This window comes from Rhinatrema bivittatum, chromosome 8 (assembly GCF_901001135.1).
Source record: "Rhinatrema bivittatum chromosome 8, aRhiBiv1.1, whole genome shotgun sequence".
NCBI lineage: Eukaryota > Metazoa > Chordata > Amphibia > Gymnophiona > Rhinatrematidae > Rhinatrema > Rhinatrema bivittatum.
The window spans coordinates 218,288,645-218,312,777 of record NC_042622.1 but is presented as its reverse complement, the minus strand read 5'-3'; the positions used below and the strand labels follow the sequence as shown (position 1 = coordinate 218,312,777).

General features: G+C 50.2%; 2 protein-coding genes across 5 annotated transcripts in view; both read left to right on the top strand.

The window, feature by feature from the left end:
- Window positions 1–15,385, top strand: part of LOC115097442 (cold-inducible RNA-binding protein-like) — a 43,914-nt gene extending 28,529 nt beyond the window's left edge. For 2 of the 4 annotated variants that reach the window (XM_029613253.1, XM_029613256.1), the window contains exons 5-7: window positions 14,121–14,205; window positions 14,310–14,371; window positions 14,709–15,385. In XM_029613253.1, the coding sequence (XP_029469113.1) occupies window positions 14,121–14,205; window positions 14,310–14,371; window positions 14,709–14,722 (161 nt within the window). In that variant the 3' untranslated portion in view covers window positions 14,723–15,385. Of the gene's footprint in view, window positions 1–14,120; window positions 14,206–14,306; window positions 14,372–14,708 lie in introns of all 4 variants that reach the window. The other 2 variants (XM_029613255.1, XM_029613252.1) reach the window with 1 other exon arrangement.
- LOC115097441 lies at window positions 498–23,584 on the top strand. The gene is made up of 3 exons (XM_029613251.1): window positions 498–508; window positions 8,727–8,730; window positions 18,179–23,584. Exon 3 carries the CDS (start codon window positions 18,529–18,531, stop codon window positions 20,197–20,199), a length of 1,671 nt encoding a protein of 556 aa, XP_029469111.1. The 5' UTR covers window positions 498–508; window positions 8,727–8,730; window positions 18,179–18,528; the 3' UTR covers window positions 20,200–23,584.
- Window positions 23,585–24,133: the final 549 nt, after the last annotated feature.

Below are 24,133 nucleotides of genomic sequence, written 5' to 3'. Positions count from 1 at the left end.
CGTCCCGGAGGTAGGAGGACGACTCTCTTACTTTCGGGAGGAATGGGCCACAATTACCTCAGACCAATGGGTCCTCGACATTATATCTCACGGCTACGCCCTAGATTTTGCAAGGCCCCTGTGCGATTTGTTCCTTATTTCTCCCAGCGGTTCAGGTAAAGCAACAGCGAATTGCTCAGACCCTGGAGCGATTGCAGGCGCTGGGTGCAATAGTGCCTGTGCCGCCCGCCGAGCAACGCACGGGCCGTTATTCCATCTATTTCATCCTTCCCAAGAAGGAGGGCACATTTCGGCCGATTCTGGATCTCAAGTGAGTCAACAGGGCGTTGCGCATACCGCGGTTTCGGATGGAGACCCTGCGCTCGGTCATAGCGGCGGTACACAAAGGCGAGTATTTGGCTTCCTTAGATCTCACGGAGGCTTACTTGCACATAGGGATACAAGAGTTCCATCAAAGATTTCTGCGCTTTATGGTCCTGGGATCTCACTTCCAGTTTTGTGCTCTTCCGTTCGGTCTGGCGACAGCTCCGAGGGTGTTCACCAAGGTAATGGTGGTGGTGGCGGCGAGTCTTCGGAGAGACGGAGTGTTGGTACACCCGTATTTGGACGACTGGCTCATCCGAGCAAAATCGCGACGTCTCTGCGAAGATGCGATTCAGGCAGTCCTTCACTGGCTCCACTCCTTGGGGTGGGTTGTCAATTACCCCAAGAGCCATCTGATCCCCTCCCAGAATTTGGAATTTCTGGGCGCCTCGTTCGATACGAAAGTGGGAAAGGTTTCTCTCCCACAGGCAAGGATGGAGCATCTGATGGCGCACGTTCGCAGTCTCCTCGCCCTTCCCCTGCCTGTGGTATGGGATTACTTACAGGTTCTTGGATATATGGCATCCACACTGGATTTGGTTCCGTGGTCATTTGCGCATATGTGGCTGCTACAGAGGGCGCTTCTGTCTCGTTGGGACCCCAAATCGGAAGAGTTTCAGATACCTTTGCCACTCTTACCCCCAGCAAGGACCAGTCTACAATGGTGGTTGGATCCGGTCCACTTGCTCCAAGGCACCGATTTGGAGCCACCTCAATGGATCATTGTCACGACCGATGCCAGTCTGACGGGCTGGGGAGCAGTCTGTCAGTCTCAGTCCGCTCAGGGACGTTGGACGCCTCCTCAGACCAAGTGGTCGATCAATCGTTTGGAGACAAGGGCGGTTCGCCTAGCGTTACAGCACTTTCTGCCTTTGATTCGGGACAGAGCAGTTCGGGTTTTGTCCGACAACGCAACCACGGTAGCGTATATAAATCGGCAAGGCTTTTACACGGAGTCTACCGGTAGCAACCGAAGCCAGCCAATTGATGGTGTGGGCAGAGCAGCACCTGTCTCGGATTGCGGCGTCTCACATCGCAGGAGTCGACAACGTTCAAGCAGACTATCTCAGCCGGCAACGACTAGACCCGGGAGAGTGGGAACTATCTCCCGAGGCACTCAGACTCATCTGTCGCCGGTGGGGAACTCCCCGGTTGGACCTCATGGCAACTCGTTTGAATGCCAAGGCAGCTCGCTTCAGTCGCAGACGGGAACACGGGTCGGAGGGCGTGGACGCGCTAGTTCTTCCCTGGCCCGCGCGCGTTCTTCTGTATGTGTTTCCACCGTGGCCGTTGGTGGGGAAAATATTGCGTCGCATAGAATCCCACACGGGACCCGTCGTTCTCGTAGCTCCGGAGTGGCCGAGGAGGCCGTGGTTCGCCGACCTCATCAATCTAGCGGTGGACGGCCCCTTGTGGCTCGGTCATCTGCCTCGACTCCTTCGGCAGGGTCCAGTATTTTTCGACCAGGCCGATCGCTTTTGTCTAGCGGCTTGGCTTATGAGAGGCGGCAATTGAGAAAGAAGGGATATTCCGAGTCGGTCATTACTACTCTTCTGCAGGCTCGTAAGCCCTCTACCTCGGTTGCTTATGTCAGGGTATGGAAGGTTTTTGACTCCTGGTGTCAGGGTCTGGAAGTGCCGGCGCGGAAGGCAACGGTGTCTCATATTCTGACTTTTTTGCAAGAGGGTCTGAAGAAGGGTTTATCTTATAATTCTCTGCGTGTGCAGGTAGCAGCCTTAGGCTGTTACCGCGGTAAACTTGACGGATTTTCCATTACCATGCATCCGGACGTTGCACGATTTTTAAAAGGAGTTAAACATTTGCGTCCCCCGGTGCGACCTATCTGTCCTTCTTGGAGTTTAAATTTGGTTCTCCGGGGCCTTTGTACTTCTCAGTTTGAACCCCTACGAAGAGCTACTCTCAAGGATCTCACTCTCAAAGCTGTTTTTCTCGTCGCCATTTGTTCGGCTCGCTGAATCTCGGAACTTCAGGCGTTGTCTTGTAGGGAACCTTTTCTCCGTATTTCTAATTCGGGGGTTTCTCTACGTACCGTTCCTTCGTTTTTGCCTAAAGTAGTTTCCGCTTTTCACGTCAACCAGACGGTGGACCTACCGGCCTTTGAGGTGGACGGGGTTGAGGCGTCGCGGCAACCGGAACTTCGCAAGTTGGATGTTCGAAGAACGCTCTTGCGGTACCTGGACGTTACCAATCCCTTTCGGTTGTCTGATCATCTGTTTGTCTTGTGGGGTGGTCCAAAGAAGGGAAATAAAGCTTCAAAAGCTACAATAGCACGCTGGTTGAAAGAGGCGATTGTGTCTACTTACATTTCCCAAGGTCGCGCCGTTCCGGAGGGTCTTAAGGCTCATTCTCTGCGCTCCCAGGCGGCGTCGTGGGCAGAGTGGGTTTATTTCCTCGCAGGAAATTTGCCGAGCGGCTACTTGGAAGACATTGCACACCTTTGCGAGACATTACCGTTTGGACGTGCGCGCTCCGACGGTGGACTCATTCGGCAGTGGTGTGCTTCGTGCGGGACTGTCAGGGTCCCACCCCATTTAGGGCAGCTTGGGTACTTCCCAGCAGTCTGGACTGATCCTGGTACGTACAGGGAAAGGAAAATTAGGACTTACCTGATAATTTTCATTCCTGTAGTACCAAGGATCAGTCCAGACGCCCGCCCATTTCAGTGTAGAGTCCCGCAACTGTTGTGTTTTCGTGTTTTTCGGGTTCCGTTTTGTACGGGCACTTGCTTGTTTTCATGGTTTCCTCGTTTTTTCCACATGTTCATATACGTTTCATCTTTATATTGAGCTAGTCACAGAATTTGCCATTGTTTTCTACTTTCATACTGCTTTGTTATGGATTATACTGGAGGATCGCAGGGGGCGCACCAGGGTATATCAGTGGTGCCTTTTCAGTTTCTCTCTGACTCCATCTGCTGGACGGGAGGCATAACCCAGCAGTCTGGACTGATCCTTGGTACTACAGGAATGAAAATTATCAGGTAAGTCCTAATTTTCCTATTTTATCCTTACTGTCTCCAGTATTATTCCAGACCATACAATAGGCCATATTCACAGTACAGGCCTCAGTCGTATGTCCCACCAAGAAACACAGCTCCACCAAGTTCTAGGGGTCGTGCTAGACAACAGACAAGTAAAGCAAATGCCAGGCCCTTCAACAAATAAGCTTCCTCTTTTTGAAATTAATACAGCCACTACCGGTATTCATAGAGGGACGACTTTAATTTTTTCTCCACAACTGGGAATCCATCACATCAGAACAGTGGGTACTCAACATTATAAAAAACGGTTATTCTCTAAATTTTCAATGCACTCTGTCTCTTCCTCATTCCTCCAAAGAGGATGATACAATCCCACTCCACATCCCTCACAGTGGAATTGAACAACCTACAGGTTCAACAATCTATACAGATCATCCCTCTTCATCATTACCTAGGATTTTATTCCCAACTTCCTCATTCCAAAGGTCAGGGGGCCTACAACCCATTCTAGATCTTACTACTCAACAAACATATACAGAGAAATTCAAAATGACTTCTCTCAAATATCCTACCACTGATTCAGCACAATTGGCTATGTTCCATCGACTTGAAGGATGCATATTCACATATACCAATTCACCCGCCTTCTTGGCGTTACCTTTGTTTCCAAGTTCAGAATATACATTACCAATACAAGGTTCTCCCATTTGGCCTATCTTCAGCCCCAAGGGTATTCACCAAATGTCTAGCAGTGGTGGTGGCTCACCTCAGGAAACTTTCAATCCAAATATTTTCCTTATCTGGACGACTGGTTAATAGTAGCATCGGATCAGTTTACACTGAGAGGATCATACATTACGCACGATCAAAGTCTCACCTACAAACCTATTCAACTACTTCAGTTCATAGGTGCTCTCATAAATACGGTGGAACAGAGAGCTCTGTCTACTTTCCTCTAGACAGGATGCAGAACATACAATCATTGGCACACAGCCTACTTCACAGAAACCGGACATCTGCACGCCAGGTTCTCCAACTTCTGGGTCATATGGCAGCAGCAATGGTTCCTCACACCAGACTTCACATGTGCTGCTTACAATGGGGTTTAAAGACTCTGTCTCAATTCATACAGCCAATCAGCACCAGAATTCAAATTACAAACGCAATGAAAGAGGACATTTGGTGGTGGCACCTTTCCTCGGGAGCTCCATTCTGTTTACCACCTCATCAGCTAACTCTGACCACGGATGCCTCCAAGAAAGGTTGGGGAGCACATCTGGGTGAACTGAAAACGCAAGGTCTGTGGACCCCTCAGGAATCTACATACCAGATCAACCTCCTGGAACTAAGAGCCATTAGGATGGCACTTCAAATGTTATCAAATAAGGGGATCAAGCCTCATGGTATATACAACCATGTAGCCATGTTTTACATAAACAAGGAGGGTCCGGTTCCTAGAATCTATGCCAGGAAGCAACACAAATTCTACATTGGACAGTCAAAGCCCAAATATCAATTCAAGCAACTTATTTTCCAGTTCTGGACAATGTAACAGCAGATCGTCTGTTGAATTTTTCATCCATACGAATGGACCTTAAATCCAAAGGTGGCACAAAACATCTTCAAACAGTGGGGGTTTCCCAGAATAGTCCTCTTTGCCACGGAAGCAAACAGACAGGTCCAGACCTTTTGCTCAGTTTACCCCAGCAATCAAAGGATTGCTCCAGATGCCCTTTTCATTCCATGTACACCTATACACCCATTCCACTCATCTCGAACAATTCAGAAATGCATCCAAGACGTATCAGACATGATTTAGACAGCCCTGGTATGCATACCTCGTGAAACTTTCCATTCATCCACCGATAACGCTACAAAATCTTCCACATCTTCTGACTCAGGAAGGGGGCTCATTACTTTACCCCATGAATCACTTACTTCATCTCACAGCGTGGAGATTGAAAAGCAAATACTAACTCCTTTAGGTTTATCTTCTCAACTAGAGGATATTCTTATTGCGTCACGTAAACCTTCAACCAGACGTAACTACAAAGGAAAGTGGCAGCGGTACTTGGACTGGTGTACTCCAAAGAACATAAACCTTTTCTCATCCACTGCCACTCAATTACTACAATATCTCCACACTATGAAACAGGGTTAGCCACCACTTCGGTACGAGTTCATATCAGTGCTATAGCAGCTTTCATGAACCTTCCAATGTCTTAACTATCTGATTTCTAGATTCATGAAGAGAATGATCAGACTTCTCCCACCAGTGACTAAACCCTCCATTCCATGGGATTTAAATGTAGTACTTGAACAACTAATGCTTCCACCTTTCGAACTATTAGACTCTAGCCACATCAAATATGACATGGAAAACAGTCTTTCTCATTGCCATTACTTCTCCATAAGCCTTGGCTCATTACTCCCCTTATCTCAAATTCTACCATGATAAGGTGACACTTTGTCCTCACCCTTCCTTTCTGCCTAAGATGGTAACCTTTTTTCATCTTAATCAGACTATAACTCTACCTATTTTTATGCCAAAACCACATAACGAGCATGAAAAGCTTTTACACATGGACTGTAAAAGAGCATTAGCTTACTATAAGAAAAGGACTCGCTCGACTTCGAGGCCTTCTCAACTGTTCCTGTCTTTTAACCCAAACTATCCTGGACAACCAATCTCAAAAAGGACCATAGCCAGTTGGTTATCACAATGCATATTTTTTTGCTACAATAAACGTTCCATTAAACTAATCACAAAGCCTCAGGTGTACCAAATCCATGCCACCGCAGCATCTGTTGCCCACTTGAACAAAGTTCCCTTAATTGATATCTGCAAAGCGGCAACATGGTCATCCATTCATACCTTCACATCGCATTATTGCCTCTCAACAAACAACCTCTGATGCAGCACTAGGCACAGCAGTCTTATCACTAAAAAGAATGAGACTGTCTACCATTTCAAAGGCTGATGTCCAAACTTAGTCAAGGAATATACAAGGACACAACCTGGGAGCTTGGGACTCCCAGACAGCATGGCTAATTCAGCCCTGCTATCGACGGGGGGGGGAAGCAAATTTGCTTACCATAAACAGTGTTTCCGTAGATAGCAGGATGAATTAGCCATGCGTTCCCTCCCTCCCTCCTCCCTAGACATTCACAAAGAGACAGACCATCTTCTTGACTTACCTCTCACTTGGCTACAACGAAACTGAAGAGGTGAGGGAACCGCGCAGGAACACGACCACGCAGACAGAGTTCAAAACTCTGTGATCAGCTAGGGGAAACTCCGCCTACTCGGGATCGCGACGCTTCCCAGACAGCATGGCTAATTCATCCTGCTATCTACGGAAACACTTAACAGTAAACAAACTTGCTTTTACAACACGTATGTGAGTTTACCTAAATCCCATGTGTGTACATTAGTTGTTAATGCAGCAACCCTGATGGTAGCAAGGTGTCTGCTGCAATTTCATATTACTCCTATTTTAAGAGATTTGCATTGGCTACCACTTGAACTGCATGTGAAATTTAAGTTCCCTGTACGTACTCGGATCAGTCCAGACTGCTGGGTTTTGCCTTCCTTCCAGCAGATGGACAGAGAAACTTGTAGAGCACCCCCTATTATCCTGGTGTGCTTACCTGCATCTCCTCAGTATTTGTCTCCAGCCGATGGAGGTGGTGCAAAACCTGCAGTTTTCACCTTTTCTTGAGGTGTTGGCAGATCTCTCATAAAAAAAGAAAAGAATTACCAGATCAAGCAAAACAGGAGTGACCTCCCGGGGGGGGGGGGGGGGGGGAGTTGGTGGGGCCATCCCTCCTGGTCATAGGGTTTGAGGAGCTGGGATTCCAAACTCAGATCAGCCCAGACTGCTGGGTTATGCCTCCCTTCCAGCAGAGGGAGACAGGAAAAACTTGAAGGATGTTGCGCCACTTGCAGCCCCTTCAGTATTTGTCTCCAGCAGATGAAGGTGGCAGAACCTGCAGTCCTGGCTAATTGATTCTGTATAAAAAATAAAGTTGTAGTGACAGGAATTTTAAATTCGTCTGGCTGAAACAAAGTTTAAAAAAAAACATTGTAAGCCAGGCCTTTGAGGAGCTGAGTCATTTCTCCTCTGTATGCCTGCCAGGGTAGTTTTCCCTGCAATCCAGTGTAAAAGGAGCAGCAGCTGGTGAGTGACTGGGGGGGATTTACCGGTGGGCTGAGACAACCACGGGTTGTGCTCTGGTGAGACCAACACAAATTGAAGAAAAATAAAACTGGAACACTGGTTTTTTTGTGTTTTTTGGAGCTGTGCTGCTCTTTGGCTTCCCAGGCTCCTGGGTTTACTTTAGCAGCCTTCCCTTTTTCAGCGTGACAATGCCGCACACTTCAGTCTTCACAGCCTGTGGGGAGCTGGCAGCATGGCTCTCTAGAGTGCCTCTGCTCCCAGTGTCTTCCCAGGGGGAGGGCTTGTCAGCGGGGACAGCTGGCAGCAGGGGGAGGCAGGCGCATCGGTATCATGGTGCGGGCCCCCTGATGCTGCCTTGTGGTACTCAGCCTGCCCTGCTCTCACAGAATGCAGGAATGGTGGCCATTTTAAGAGCTACTGATGCAGATAGCTCAGCAGGGGGAGGGAATCTCCCTCAGTTACTTCTGCAGGATTTTTGCCCTGGGTCTCCCCATGATTGTTTTCCACTTTCCCTGCTCCCTTGGGTACTGCTCCTCAGGAAAATTTAAAGGGCCAACATCCTTTTTGACTGATTTTTTTTTATCTTACTGTTACATGAGGCATATTTAGATAGCCTTATGCCCATAGGGGACCCTGAGCCCTGTCCGGGGTGGCTTGGGGCTGGGCCCTCTCTTCCCATGAAGGTTCCTAGGCCAGATCTTCCTGAAGTCTCTCTGGTTTGGGAAGGGTCCAGTTCTGGGAGCCATGGTGCATTGCCACTAGCAGATCCGCTTCAGGCAGATGAGGATTCCAAGTGTGTACCCGGTGGAAGGGGATGATCCTTGGGTCCTTTATTTCGTAGAGATGAACTGGAGCTGATTCCATATGTCCTAGCAGAGTTGGGCATACCAGCTAGTCAGACTGCTGCAACGCCTCAGGGTGAGAGCATGGTGGATCTGGTGCTGTCTGGTCTTTGTCCCCCGGCTCGGACTTTTCCTTTATATTGCTTCAGCTGATGTTTCAGGAGTGGGATACTCTGGAAGCTAGCCTTCACGTAGGCAGAGCCATGGAAAAACTGTACCCACTGCTGGATGACTCTCGATCTCCTTAAGGTTCCGAAGGTCGCTGCAGCCATATCCAGTCACCAAGCGTACGACTATTCTGGTGGCTGGGGCGGCTGACCTTAAGGACCCAACCCTCAGGATCGTATATTTGAGAAGCGCCTCAAGCTTATCTTCAGTCTTGGCTCTAGGGGTTTGAGTGGCCGTTTGCAGTAGTTTTAGTACAGCATGCGAGCCTCCCGGTGGGTACAACTACTGAGTGCCAGAGAGCTCTCCCTGGAGGAGTCTGAGCAAGCCAATCATTTGGAGACAGCAGTAATGTATGGGGCTGATGCCTTGTATGGTCTCCTTCGTACGTCTTTGTGTACTATGGCTTCTGTGGTTTCAGCCCACAGGCTTTTAAGGCTGTGTAATTGGTCGGCCAATGTTTCCTCCAAGTCTCAGCTGGGTGCTTTTCTGTTTCAGGGGGAACTACTTTTTTGAGGAGATTTGTAGCAGCTCATTAAATCCTTGGGGGTGAATAAGGTGTACAAGCTTCCAGAGCTTTCGGCCCTTCCTGGTCTTTTTCGGGGGCAGCACCATTTTCACCAGTCTAAACCGGCTCCGTTTGGCCAAAGACAGTCGTCTAGCAGGTTGCAGACCTGTCTCATTCCTTTCAAGGCCGTAGACACCCCCCCCCCCCACCCCCCTTCGAGACGGTGGTGCCATGGGGTGACAGGAGTCGAGTCCTCCCAATGAAATAGCACCGGCCCACTCCCCGATTCCAGTCATGGGGGGGGGGGGCTGTCCCCATTTTACAAGGAGTGGGTCAAAATAATGTCTGATTGTTGGGTTCTAAACATTATAGAACATGGCTACACCTTAGATTTTGCTCTTCTCTTACGCAGTCTATTTCTGTGTTGCCCTACGGGTCTCTGGAGAAAAGTGCCAGGTGGCTCTCATGCTTCACCACTGGTTGTTGGACTTTGGGGCAATCATTCCGGTTCCTTCGAACCGGCAGATATTTGATCTATTTTCTAGTTCTGCAGAAGGGAGGGTCTTTCCATCCAATTTTTAGATGTGAAGAAAGTCAGCAGAGCTTGGAGTACCCAGTTTTTGCATGGAGACACTACATTCCATAATCGCCTCCATCAGAGCAGGAGAGTTTTTAGCATCCTACCATATTTGACAGAAGCATACCTACATATTACAATTCGGAAGGACCATCAGCAGTATCTCCAGCTTATAGTACTCTGCAAGCATTACCAGTTTCAGGCGCTTCCCTTCGGGCTGGCCACTGCTCTGCGCATGTTTACCAAGGTGATGGTCATGGCAGTGGCGCTCCGTCACCAGGGGATCCTGGTCATTCATATTTGAACTTTGGCTCATTCGAGTGAAGTCAAAAGAACAGTCGCCAAAGTGGTGCAGACACTTCGCACTCTGGGTTGGATCATCAATGCGGACAAGTCAGTTGTCCCCTACCCAGGTCCTGGATTTTTGGGGGGGCGAGATTAGATACTCTGGGAAAGTCTTCCTGATGCAGGAACGGATAGACTCTCATGTCGCAAGTTTAGGCGTCTCTTGTCCGTGGCAGTTCCCAGGGCGCGGGACTATTTACAGGTTCTTGGTTCTATGGCATCTACTCTGGAGTTGGTCCTGTGGGCTTTAGCTCATATGAGGCTGTTGCAAAGGGCTTTGCTCTTACCTTGGGACCCCAAGGTGGAGGCTTAAAGTCCCCTTTCCTCTCCAGGAACCAGCCAGGTCCAGCCTAGCTTGGTGGCTGAGCCCAGAACACTTGTCCTGGGGGGTGAATCTGGAGGTCCCTCAGTGGATTATTGTGATGACGGATGCCAGTCTTTCCAGCTTGGGGGGGGTGGGCAGTTTGTCAATTTCAGGCAGCACAAGGCCAATGGATGCAGCAGGAAGTGCAATGGTCCATCAATCGTCTCTAAACAGAGCGATACAGTTGGCCTTGCAGATGTTCTTGCCTCTAGTTCATCATCGGTCAGTGAGAGTACTCTCCAATGCAACAGCATACATCAACTGGTAGGGAGGCACAGAGCCATCCTGTAGCTGCAGAGGCGGACGAGCTTATGGCCTGGGCAGAAATTCATCTGCTCAGGATAGTGGCTTTGCACATTGCCAGGGTAGACAACGTACAGGCGGATTTTTTTGAGCTGTCAGAGGCGTTTGCGTTTATCTCATCGGTGGGGGATTCCCCATTTGGATCTAATGGCAACTCGAGGGAGTGCAAAGGTGCTGCACTTCAGTTGCGGAAGGGGTGGACACTCTTGTCCTCCCATGGCCTCACAACATTCTGCTCCACGCATTCCCTCCTTGGCCTCTGGTAGGCAAGGTCTTGCAAAGAATAGAAGCTCATCCGGGAGTGGTGGTTCGCAGATATCCTCAACCTTGCAGTGGACAGACCGCTCCGTCTGGGTCATCTTCTGAATCTCCTGCAGCAGGGACCAGAATTGTTCGACCAGGCGGATCTTGTTTGTCTAGCTGCTTGGCTTATGAGAAGTAGGAGTTGAGAGAAGGGATATCCGGATTTGGTAATTTTCACTCTTTTTGTAGGCTCACACAACTTCCACCTATCTTGCGTATGTCAGTCGGGAAAGTTTCCCCTAGGCAGGCCTTGATAGTCCACACTCTAGCCTTCTTGCAAGAGGGTTTGGCAAAGGGGCTAGCTTTCAGCTCTCTAAGTTCATCTCAGGTACTGGACTTCTTGGGAGCCAGGTTCATTACACATGTAGGGAAAGCATTCGTTCAGGCAAACCAAATCTCCAAATTGCTGCAGGTCTGGCGTGCCTTGTCACTTCCTCTCCCCAAGGCCTGGGACTATTTGCAGGTCCTCGCTTCACCCTGGAATTAGTCCCATGGGTGTTTACTCTTACGAGACCATCCGTTGGGATCTGAAGTCTGAGGTGTTTCAGGTCCCATTACCACTCAGTCTGCCAGATCCAGTCTTGGCTGGTGGCTGAATCTGGAGCACTTGGATTGCAGAGTAGACCTAAAGGTTCCTCAGTGGGTGGTGGTGACCATGGATGCTAGTCTTTCCGTTTGGGGAGCAGTCTGCCAGTCACGGGCAGTCCAAGGACAATGGTCCTCGGAGGCGAGCTGGTCCATCAATTGCCAGGAAACGAGCAGTTTGACGCTACAACTGTTTCTACTGATGGTGCGCAATCGGGCTGTCAGACAATGTGATGGTGGCCTACATAAACCATCAGGGGAGGTACCAAGAGTCGGCCAGTGGCTGCCAAATCAGCACAACTCATAGACTGGCAGAGGCATCTCATCCTTCTGGCAGCATCGCATATTGCAGGCACAAACATGCAAGCAGATTACCTGAGTCGGCAGAGGTTGGATCCCAGAGAGTGGGAACTATCTGAAGCGATGGACCTCGTTGTTCACAGATTGGGTCTACCGCATCTGGATTTGATGGCAACTCAAAAATGCCAAGACCCCTCGATTTTTCAGTTGCAGAAGGGAACACTAAGTGGAAGTGGTCAACCACTGTACTCCTCTATGCCTTCTCTCCATGGTCTTTGGTCGGCCAGATCCTTCGCTGGATAGAGGTCCACCCAGAGAACATAATCCTTGAGTTTTGGAATGGCCTTGGTGCCCTTGGTTCGCGGACCTAGTCAATCTCACGGTGGACAGTCCCTGATGTTAGGTCATCTTCCTAATTTACTGCGTCAGGGCCCTATATTTTTCAATCAGGCGGATCGATTTTGAAAGGAGGCAGTTGAGAAAGAGGGGTTATCAGGACGTGATTACTACCCTTCTTACAAGCACGAAAGCCTTCTATCTTGACTTGTTAGGGTATGGAAGGTGTTTGAATCATGGAGCAGGGCGTTCTTACCCATCTGTCTTTTGGCATAGGTTCTGGTGTTTTTACAGAGGCTTAGCCAAAGGGTTGTCCTTCAATTCCCTTAGGGTCCAAGTGGCAGCCTTGGGGTGTCTCCTCGACAAGGTTCCTGGCATCTCATCCGGATGTCTGCTTTCTTGGGGGGTGGGGGGTAGCATTTGAATCCTCCGGTCCATCCTGGAGCCTTAATTTGGTATTCAGGGTTTTGTGTGAAGCCCCTTTTGAACTCCTAAAGCAGGCTACCTTAAAGGACCTCACACTGAAGACTGTGTTTCTGGTGGCTATTTGCTTAGCTTGCAGGGTGTCGGCTTCAAACCCTTTGTTGCAGGGAGCCTGATTTGCGTATTTCTGATTCTGGGATCTTAGGACAGTTCCATCCTTTTTTTTTTTTTTTTTTTTTACCAAAGGTGGTCTCATCCTTCTATTTGAATCGGTCTGTAGAACTTCCTGCGCTTTCTCACATCGATTCAGAAGCGCCGCATGCTAGGGAGTTGAAGCATTTGGATGTCAGGAGGAAGACACAAATTTTTCCTGTGTTTCAGATCATTTGTTCGTCTCATGGAATGGTGCAAAAAAGGGGCAACACGCATCCAAGGCAACTATTGCCCGATGGTTGAAAGGCTATTTCATCTGCTTACATTAGTCATAGCTGGCCTATTCCTGAGGGGTTGAAGATGCACTAGTTGCCTTCTCAGGCTGCTTCATGGGCTGAGTGTCAGTTGGTTTCGCCGCAAGAAATCTGCATAGCGGCGACCTGGAAGGCATTACACATTTTTACTCGTCACTACAGTTCGGACGTTCAGGCTCCAGACATCAACAACTTTGGCAGCAGTATTTGAGCGGGACTCACATCGTCCCACCCTGCATAGGGAAGCTTTGGTATATCCCAGCAGTCTGGACTGATCCGGGTACGTACAGGGAAAGGAAAATTGGTTCTTACCTGCTAACTTTAGTTCCTGTAGTACCACGGATCAGTTCAGATGCCCTCCTTTTACAGAGGCTTATCACTCAGTTTTTGCTTGAGTATGCCCTGTTTTGTTTTTTTTTTTTTTGCTGAAGAAATCAGACTACGGGTTTCTCCTACATTTTTGCTTTCTCGTTAGCCAGTTTTGTACTTATTTCCACAATTACTTGTTTTGTCTTTTGCTTGATCTGCGATGTTAGGTTTTTCTGCTTTAAGACTGTTTTGTTTATACTGAGGAGATGCAGGTAGCACACCAGGATAATAGGGGGTGCTCTACAAGCTTTCTGTCTCAATCTGCTGGAAGGGAGGCAAAACCCAGCAGTCTGGACTGATCCATGGTACTACAAGAATGAAAATTAGCAGGTAAGCAATTTTCCTTTCTTGTTATGGTATAACATAGTAAATGTCCTATGTACTTAAAGTTGCAAAGTCTGCATACACTTGCCAGGGCATTATTCTCTGAAGGGCAGCAGTTGGCACTGCCATTGCTGAAATCTGAGACTTGAATGAGCTTTCTTTGAGGCTGCACCTATTCTCTGGAATTTCCTCCCAGTTGGATTATGATAGAAAAGTGTTAGAGCTCTAAAGATTCTTTAATGGCTTATTAGTTTTTCTTTTAGTAATTATTTTGTTGAATGTTTTATAAATAATTGTCTGCCATGAACATGTTGGTAATATGGCAGGTTACGAGTTCTGTAACTGACAATCTTTTTTTCTTTAGGTGGTGGAGACAGAGGGTATGGTGGCAGCAATAGGTTTGAATCAAGAAGCAGTGGATATGGTGGGTCTAGAGAGTATTATGGAAGGTAATTACATATTAACATACTGTTTCTAATTGCTCCCTAGAGCACCACTATTGCAGTTCCTTTGCTCACCAACTAGGTTTTCAATACTTTCATTTTCTTAGCAGGAGTCAGGGAAGCTATGGTGATCGCTCAGGAGGTTCCTACAGAGACAGCTATGACAGTTACGGTAAGTTTAAATTTCAGTGGGAATAAGAAATGGGTGGGGATATTTGTATCCATGTGATCTTATACTGAAGGCTGGGAGTATTTGTATATTAGGTTTGTTACGGTTTCCCACTTACCTGGGAGACTAGCTATAATGCATGTGTAGGATCACCACCTTGCATCTAAGCTGTTTGAGAACCTGCAGGTACTGTGACAATGTGTCATGGATTGGGAGGGGGAAATTTAAGGCACAAAGTGAAATTGCCTCTCAGACAAAAAAAAAACTTAGGGGAGTTGAATGCTGGAACTTGTCACTTTGCTTCAGTGCCTTTACAATTCTGCCTGCTTCTTGTCCTCAGCTACACACGAGTAAAAATCCTTCCTGGCTCAAGATCGTCCTTCCAAAGGCTGTGTTTGTAAAGATTTTTGGAGCTGCGCTGAATCGTTATTGTGTAGTACATCTACTTGTAATTCTTTGTAGTAATTGTTCTAATGTAAAACACAGCCTGACAACTTCTGATATGGCATACATTTTTCAGAGTTTGGTTTTTTTTAAGGCTTCTGTTCAGTTAGCTTTTTGGAAAGCACTGTATTCATTTTTGTCAGTACCCTTATGAGCCAAGATTTGGTTTCTTTTTTTTTTTTTTTAAATTTTTTAACCTGATGTTTGGGCTGATTCACTGAAATAGAAAACACCTTTAATTGGGTGTTTACTGGAAGCCGAACCAGCTATAAACTTGTTCATAGCTTTTTGACTTAACATTCCTTTAGCATAGTAAAGTGGACCTGGTGTATGATAAAAGCAAGCCCACTTTCTATCTAAAGAAATGTTACTTAATTGTTCAGGTTGCATAACAAGCTATTTTTACTGTACAATGTAAACACAGAATTAAGACTTGAAAATATTTTTTTGTATTGTCCTTTTTTACTACAAGAAATCAACAATTCATTGATATTGTACACACTGGTTAAGGAATTCCTGTATTCATATTTTCTTTGGCTTCACGGAGCCTATTAAAAGACCGTCTGAAACTAACTTTGCTCCTGGAAATTACATTTTCACTACACAACACAAATGGTCTGACAGGGATGTTTTAGAGGACAGTCTGGTTCTGAGGCTAAGCAAGTCATTACACACTAGTATACCATTTCATGTTTCACATTAAATGTCACATTTACCCAAAAGATGGGAGATAGACTTCCTGCTATAACACTTAAATACAATTTATCAACAGTGCTGCATCAAACATTTGTTTGTTTGTGGGGTGTAGTTCTGGTGGTATGTTATGGGTGATCATGCACCACTCTGATTGCACATTGTTGCAAAGAGTTTTCTGTCCAGTGGTGCTCCAGCATGCAGTTCTTGTTGAAAGAATGTTATCTAGTGACTCAAGACAACACAAGCAGGAGTGTTGAGGATATTTGACATAAACAGATGGTTACAGGATTGGACAAATGGAATAGGCTTTTAAGGTAGCTTGATGTAATAAAATTGTAGCTCCTTTCAAGGAAGTACTTAGAAAAGGAGGATATGTTCCCTGATCACCTTTAAATCCTGTTATGGATGAACACATTTAGCTTAGCTCAGCCTTTTTATAGCAGATGGTGCAGGAACACTTAGGACAGGCAGAATGGTCTTGGGTAGTTGGGTTTGTTGATGCCTTAAACTTCTAAGAATCCTCTGCTAGCATATGGAAACAGCAGTGTCCTTGGCGAAAGAAGTGTTGTGCCTCCAGTGAAACTTCTGAGACGAAAGCTGCTCTTGGCTAGTTCATATGTGGGAATAGTCCTGTAATTCGAGGTAACTCTTTTGCTCATGTCTGCATCCTTCTCTTGAGCTCATTTGAGTCTAATGTGCCAGTGAAATGCTCTTTGACCACGGCAGTATGCAACTTTTCTCATGGCATAAGAGTACAGACTGACTCTTGCTGTATCATTTTTGTTAGGAATGTTAGTAATGCTTAGTTATGGGTGATACGTGGCTATGTCATGTTAAACCCCCCCATACATCCCCCCCAAAAGGCTTATCTAGTGCTCATTTTCTGATTTTCATTATTTGCTGCTACTTCAATATTCTAGTTCTTATTTAGCAATTCTGTAAACAAACTACACTCCTCCAAGTGCATTTAAGTTTAATGGCTTTATATAATAAAAGCACTAGCCAAATATATTCTGATCCTGATTAGGATGTGTTGCATAGACTTGTTCAGGGGCAGAGTGGTAAGAAAGCCTTACAGTTTGTCAGATAAACTGCCCATGGACACATCTCTCACAGATGGGAGGGGAGGTGCAGGGGATGAGCAGATGTAGGAAATGCTGTAGAAAGTATTTAATGTTCTGCTTAGTAACATGTATTTCTGTTTTCAGACTGAAGATAAACCAGGATCTGCAGCTTAAAAGTTTTGCTGTGCATTGTGACACAAATCTAAAGACCAGACTTCATACAGGTAAAAATCAATTCTTGCTGGTATCCTGCTGTCTTATAATTTTGTGGGGTTTTGCTTTTTTTGGAAAATTGAATAAAATATGCTAGGATACAAATCTTGCAAATATCTAGATTAATGTAATCAAATGCTGTTCCTATATGTACCCAAATTTGTCCAGACTCCTGGGTTTTGCCTTCCTTCCAGAATATAGAGACAGTCTCTTACTGACATTGCAGATAGCATGTGGTTAAGTAGCAGTTCCTCAGTATTTGTCTCCAGCAGATGGTAGTTAACTGCAGGTTTTGCACCTGCAACTGAATTTTTTTTTAGCCTTCCTATCAGGGTGTTCTTTACTACTCCTAGTAGGTTCTTCTGTCAGTTGAGGTGGGCAAGCAGGGGACTGGTGACCTTTAGTTGCCAGGGCTTGAAAGCTGGTGGTTCCAGCTCCCTCTGCCCCAGGAGGATGAAAGGAGCTGCTGCCAATCTTCATAACAGGGAAGTGGGCCTTTCTTTTTCCTTAAAGTTTAAAAACACCAAAACTTCCTGGAGAGTGAGGTGCTGCCTCTCATCAGTAGCATGCAGCTTGCACTGAGCAGTGCTTGGTGTTAGGAGGCTCTGACCCATGCTCCTTTCCTCCGGCATTTGTTTCCCATGGATGGCTGCTTTTGAAGCATGCTGCATGGCTCGAAGTGTGTGTGACTTGCATGAAACAGCTGCTGCGGGGAAGCCCCGGACACGCTTCCTTTTCTGCAGATTTTTTGCATAAAGGCACAAGGCTTATCTGGCCTAGGGAGAGATCGAGAACCATAGGTTCCCTGTACGTACCTGGATCAGTCCAGACAGTGGGTTATGTCCCCAATCCAGCAGATGGAGTCAGCACAAGCTTTGAGGGGGCGTATCCATATATACTACTACCCCCTCTGCAGGAGTTCAGTATCTTCTGACTCCAGCAGATGCGAGTAGGGGAATCAGGCTTCCCCTCCTTTTCCTTCACTTTCTTGCTTGATTATGGCTTGTTGTTGTCTTTTTCTGTGTATCAAGTTTGTATCAAGTTTGTATTAAGTTTAAAAAAAAAAAAAAAAAAGGCAGAGTTCCCTGTACGTACCCGGATCAGTCCAGACACCTGGGTTGTGACTCCGCACCAGCAGATGGAGACAGAGCAAAACTTGACGGGCTCCCTACATATAGTAAGGTGCCACCCACAGCCCCTCAGTCTTTCTCTGTCTCCAGCAGATGGGGCAGGTCCACCCACAGTCTCGGGGATCCTTGGTTGTTTTGGCTCGGGGTAGTCAGTCAGGGATCTATTTTGGTTTTCTATCTAGTCCTAAGTAGTTAGGGCAGTGAGGTTTTGCAAAAAAAAAAAAAAAAAAAAGAAAAAAAGAAATCAAGAGAAGAAGATAAAGAAGAAGATAGAAGTCTCCCGTCGGGGGAGCCTCCCAGGAGGGTTGGAAGGTCCTGAGAGGACCATCCCCTCCAGGTCGAGGCCGCTGCTGAGGGTCGAGGACCCGGCCTGTGCTGGCAGCAGCGTCGGGGGTGACACCGGGGAGCCCGGTTCACTCACCCCCGCTGGAGCTGAAGACTGCAGGACCACGGCTAGCGCCTAAGTAAAAAAAAAAAAAATAAACATAGCGGTTTTTCTTTCTGCTGACCTTGCGGCGCCGGCTCTCTCTCCCTGTTCGCCGTCGTTTCGCCGTTCGTGCGGTCGCTTGCGGGAGGGCGGCGCTGGTTGGGGGGGGGCCGTTCGTCGCCGCGGATGCCGAGAGGGTCAGCGTGTCGCGCGTGCGGCGCTGTGCGCGCGCGTCTCTCCCGGGACGGGGTCTGTTCGAGCTGCGTCTCCGGGGGCGAGGGCTCGTCGGCGGTCGCCCGGGGGGGTCGATCGCGGGGTGCCCGTTCGCCGTCGCGTGCCGGAGGCTCGGAGGCCGCGTCCTTGGATCCGTTCCCGCTTAGCGCGGGAACGGAAGCCATTTTGTCCAGCGTGAGGGACGCCACGAGGAGGGCCCTCCAAGATGGCGCCCAGCCTCCCTCGCTGTCGCCACAGCCCAGGATTTCAGGGGGAGAGCCCCCGGGACCCCGTGGGTCGGGGACCCCGAGTGCTGTGGAGGGTTCCTCCGGATCGGAGGGCTCTTTTTCGGAAGATTTCTCGCTTTTGCTGCAGAAACTCGCAAAGTACAAAAAGTCTAGGCTGAAAGCGGGAAAAGCTTCGGGGGGGAAGGAAGATCGTTCCCGGCCCCAGAAGAGAGCCGTTCGGACCCGGGAGGCCCGGGGTGGGCCGCGGGAAAAGAGACGGCCGCGTGGTGAACCACAAGACTCGGAGACGTCGTCTACCGCCTCCTCGGACGAGGACGCGATGCCGGGAGCCCCTGAAGGCCAGGAGGGCCCTGATGACGACGGACAGGCCCAACCGGGAGCCGGCAAGGGCCCGCAGGCGGCTGAGGGTGATGACCCCAAGGTCGTCCGCCTGTTTCGTAGGGAAGAACTTTATCCCCTTATCCCGACTATCCTGGATGAGATCGGCGTGGATCCTCCACCAGTGGAGTCCCGGCAAGGAGTCAAGATGGATCCGGTGCTGCTGGGCCTGGCGGGTCCTGCGCTGGCGTTCCCTTTTCACTTCTCGGTCTCAGATATCTTGTTCCGGGAATGGGATACCCCGGAACTGGGGCTGAAGGTGAGTAAAGCTATGGACAAGCTTTATCCCCTTCCAGAGGATGCTCTGGAATTGCTGCGCCTTCCACGTGTGGACGCGGCGGTGTCAGCAGTGACAAAGAGGTCTACCATTCCCGTTACGGGTGCTACGGCCCTCCGGGATATCCAAGATAGGAAGCTGGAGGTGCAGTTGAAGAAGATTTTCGAGGTGTCCGCACTGGGGGTGCGGGCAGCCATGTGTAGTACTTTTGCACTGCGAGCGGGTCTCCGGTGGGCCCAAGTCCTGCAAGCCAATGCCGACCTCTCCTCCGGGGAGGCTACTCAGGCGGATAACTTGGAAGCGGTGATTGCCTACAGTGCTGATGCGATGCACGATGTGCTCAGAACATCGGCCAGAGCCATGGTAGCAGCGGTCTCGGCGCGTCGGCTCCTCTGGCTTCGTAACTGGGCTGCGGATGGGGCATCCAAGGCCCACCTGGGGTCGTTACCTTTTAAGGGAAAGCTCCTGTTTGGTAAGCAGCTGGACGACCTGATGCAGTTCGTGAGCGAGAATAAGGCTTTTAAGTTGCCGGAAGATAGACCCAGACCTCGGTCGTCCTTCTCGGCGAGAAACAGATTCCGGTCTAACCGTCGGCAGCGGCCACAGAGGGCGACAGGGTCGGGTCAGTCCTACCGGTCCGGATCGGCTAGATCATCCTCCTGGTCGCAGTCCTTTCGAGGGAAGAAGTTCAACAGAGCCGGTGGACCCTCGTCCGGCTCGGGGTCCAAGTCGGCCCAATGAAACGAGACGGGTCCATTCCTCGTTGCCGCCCGCCCTCGTACCTTACGTGGGTGCGAGGCTCACCCTGTTTTACGAGGCATGGACCAGAATCACTTCAGACCAATGGGTGCTCGCTGTCATAAGAGGCGGTTACGCGTTAGATTTTGTGCGGCTCCCGGTGGACAAGTTCCTCATCTCACCCTGCAAAGCGCTCGTCAAGCGCGCCGCTGTCCGGACCACCCTTCGGCGTCTAGAGGACCTGGGCGCCATTACTCCCGTGCCGCAGGATCAGCAGGGCACGGGAAGGTACTCCATTTATTTCGTGGTCCCAAAGAAGGATGGAGCTTTTCGACCCATCCTCGATCTGAAGGGGGTCAACCGATGCCTGCGGGTGCCGCGGTTCAAGATGGAGACGATCCGCTCGGTGATTGCCGCGGTTCGTCCGGGAGAGTACCTCGCTTCTCTGGACCTCACGGAGGCGTACCTTCACATCGGGATTCAGCCGGCTTATCACCGGTACCTGAGATTCTGCATACTGGGAGGCCATTACTAGTTCCGGGCACTTCCCTTCGGCCTCGCCACGGCTCCACGCACTTTCACCAAGGTGATGGTGGTGGTGGCTGCTCAGCTCCGGAGGGAAGGGCTGCTGGTGCATCCTTACTTGGACGATTGGCTCATCCGAGCAAAGTCGGAGGCCGGGTGTCGGCAGGCGATTGCCAGGGTCCTCCAACTCTTGCGCTCGCTCGGTTGGGTGGTCAACCTGGCCAAGAGTCATCTGCAGCCTACGCAGCAGTTGGAGTATCTGGGGGCCCTGTTCGACACCGAGAGGGCCATGGTGTCGCTGACTCAGGAGAGAGTGGTCAAGCTCCAGCGACAGGTGCGCCACATTTTGTCCATGCGGTGTCCGCTGGTTTGCGATTACCTGAGGGTCCTGGGTTCCATGGCGTCGACCCTCGCTCTGGTCCCTTGGGCGTTCGCTCACCTGCGACCGTTACAATCAGCGTTACTTTCCCGTTGGAAGCCAGTTTCGGAGGAGTTTTATCTTCCGCTGCCTCTCACGCCCTGTGCCAGGGCCAGTCTGCACTGGTGGCTCTCCCGGGATCATCTGTCCTGCGGGGTGTCTCTGGTCATGCCCACCTGGACGGTAGTGACGACGGATGCCAGTCTACTCGGCTGGGGGGCGGTCTGCGGAGGCCGCTCGGTCCAGGGACAGTGGTCGAGCCAGCAGTCGAGGTGGTCCATCAACCGCTTGGAGACCAGGGCGGTGTCGTTGGCCCTGCAATCGTTTCTCCCGTGGATACGGGGCCAGGCGGTTCGGGTGCTCTCGGACAACGCGACCACGGTGGCGTATATCAATCGTCAAGGGGGCACGAGGAGCCAGCAAGTAGCGGAGGAGGCACGGCGGCTCATGATCTGGGCGGAACACCTCAGCGGCTTGGCGGCGTCTCACATCGCAGGTGTGGACAACGTGCAGGCGGACTTCCTCAGCCGTCATCGGCTGGATCCAGGCGAGTGGGAGTTACCGGACAGGGCGTTTCGCCTCATCTGTGCCAGGTGGGGAACGCCACGCCTGGACCTGATGGCCACCACTCAAAACGCAAAGGCCCCTCGGTTCTTCAGCCGTCGGAGGGAGCGGGGCGCAGAAGGAGTCGATGCTCTAGTGCTTCCCTGGCCCACGGACGTGTTGATATATGTGTTTCCCCCGTGGCCTCTGATAGGCAAGGTTCTGCGCCGAATCGAGTTGCATCCGGCGGACGTGATCTTGGTGGCGCCGGAGTGGCCACGGCGCCCGTGGTTCGCGGACCTCATTCAGCTGGCGGCAGAGCCTCCGCTTCGTTTTCTCGGGGCCGAATCTCTTCTTCGACAGGGTCCCGTCTGTTTGGAGGATGCGGATCACTTTTGTCTCGCGGCATGGCTTTTGAGAGGGCGCGCTTAAGGACTAAGGGGTACTCGGAGGCTGTGATTGCTACCTTGTTGAGGGCTCGTAAACAGTCCACGTCCTTAGCCTATATGAGGGTGTGGACGGTTTTTGAGGACTGGTGTAGTACTCATGCGGTGGACCCTGTACGGCCGCCTGTGCCGGGGGTCCTCGCCTTTCTCCAAGAGGGCCTGTCGAAGGGGCTGGCCTGGAGTACCCTGAAAGTACAGACGGCTGCACTTGGTTGTCTGCGCGGTAAAGTGCGCGGTGTGTCCTTAGCGTGTCATCCGGATGTGGTGCGCTTCCTTCGCGGGGCTAAGCATTTACGCCCTCCTGTGCGGAATCCTTGTCCGTCTTGGAATTTGAATTGCGTGCTCTCGGCGCTTGGGGGAGCACCGTTTGAGCCTCTTAAGCGGGCAACGCTGAAAGATCTTACCTTGAAGACCGTGTTTCTAGTAGCCATTACGTCTGCTCGTCGGGTCTCGGAGCTGCAGGCCTTATCCTGTCGGGAACCGTTCTTGCGATTCTCGCAGGGCGGAGTTTCCCTGCGGACTGTGCCGTCCTTTTTGCCTAAGGTGGTGTCCTCGTTCCACTTAAATCAGTCAGTGGACCTCCCAGGTTTTGAGGTCGGGGATCAGATGGACAAGGGGATGAAAGAGTTAAGGAAGCTCGACGTTCGCAGGATTCTGCTTCGGTATCTGGAGGTTACGAATGCTTTCCGGATTTCCGACCATCTGTTTGTTCTCTGGTCCGGTCCTCGCCGGGGGTCTGCGGCGTCGCGGGCCACGATTGCGCGTTGGCTCAAAGACGCTATTAGCTCCGCATATCTTCTGCAGGGTAAAGTGGCGCCTAGGGGGCTTCGTGCTCATTCCACTCGGGCGCAAGCCACGTCCTGGGCCGAGGTCTCTCAGGTGTCCACGCAGGAGATCTGTAGAGCTGCGACGTGGAAGTCCTTGCATACTTTCACAAGGCATTACAGACTTGATGTCCAGGCGTCTGAAGCGCCGGGGTTTGGGGCGAGTGTTCTCCGAGCGGGACTCTCTGCTTCCCACCCTCGGTAGTTTGCTCTGGTACATCCCAGGTGTCTGGACTGATCCGGGTACGTACAGGGAAAGGAAAATTAGTTCTTACCTGATAATTTTCGTTCCTGTAGTACCACGGATCAGTCCAGGCTCCCGCCCGTCTGTTTGGTACAATGAAGAGAGAGAGAGAGTCCGCTCGATTGGTTAGTTGTACTGCTATTGTTCCAGTTCTTGGCTTATTGCCGCTTGCCTCTGGTCTGATGTTTTCGGTTTTCAGCCAGAGGGTGTTTGAATTGGTTAAAATTGTTCTAGTTAGTTAGTCGGTCACTGGTTTGCTTTGACAGTTCGTTCGACTGAGGGGCTGTGGGTGGCACCTTACTATATGTAGGGAGCCCGTCAAGTTTTGCTCTGTCTCCATCTGCTGGTGCGGAGTCACAACCCAGGTGTCTGGACTGATCCGTGGTACTACAGGAACGAAAATTATCAGGTAAGAACTAATTTTCCTTTCTTTCAACTTCTGGGGAGTGGCTTATCTTCCTTGTCTCTTCTCTGCGGCCTTGCTGTTTATTTCTCGTTGCAGCCAGGGGAAAGTTTGTTTTCCCTTTGTAGTTTTTTCCTTTACAGCTCAGCCCCCGGTGCCCGCGAAAGCCGGTGGAGCCGGCCTCTTCGCTCTTTACTCCCTCACCCGCGGCCATTTTACAGCTCCTCATGGGCTGCTGAGCCATTTAGGGAAAGATGTCTGGGGCGGGTCGTGTGGCCAGGAAGGCCCCCCCCCCCGCGGCACCCTCCTCTATTTTCAGACAGCGGGCAGTGCGGGCCGACCGGGCCCCCCCGCAGCGGCGCCTTTGTGCGCGTGGCCCCCCCCCCCCCCCCCCCCCCCCCCCCCCCCCGTGGCTTTTTCTTTTCTCCTGCAGCGATCCCGATGCTGCGGCCGTCCCGCTGGGCGGGCTGCGGAGACCCGGGGTCCCGGATTTCCCGGGAGGGCATCTGTGCACGATGCCTTCCCGGGGGGGAA

What these genes read in the sequence shown, in the direction of transcription:
- LOC115097441 (XM_029613251.1), top strand. Translation starts at nt 18,529, where the DNA reads ATGCCGAGAGGGTCAGCGTGTCGCGCGTGCGGCGCTGTGCGCGCGCGT.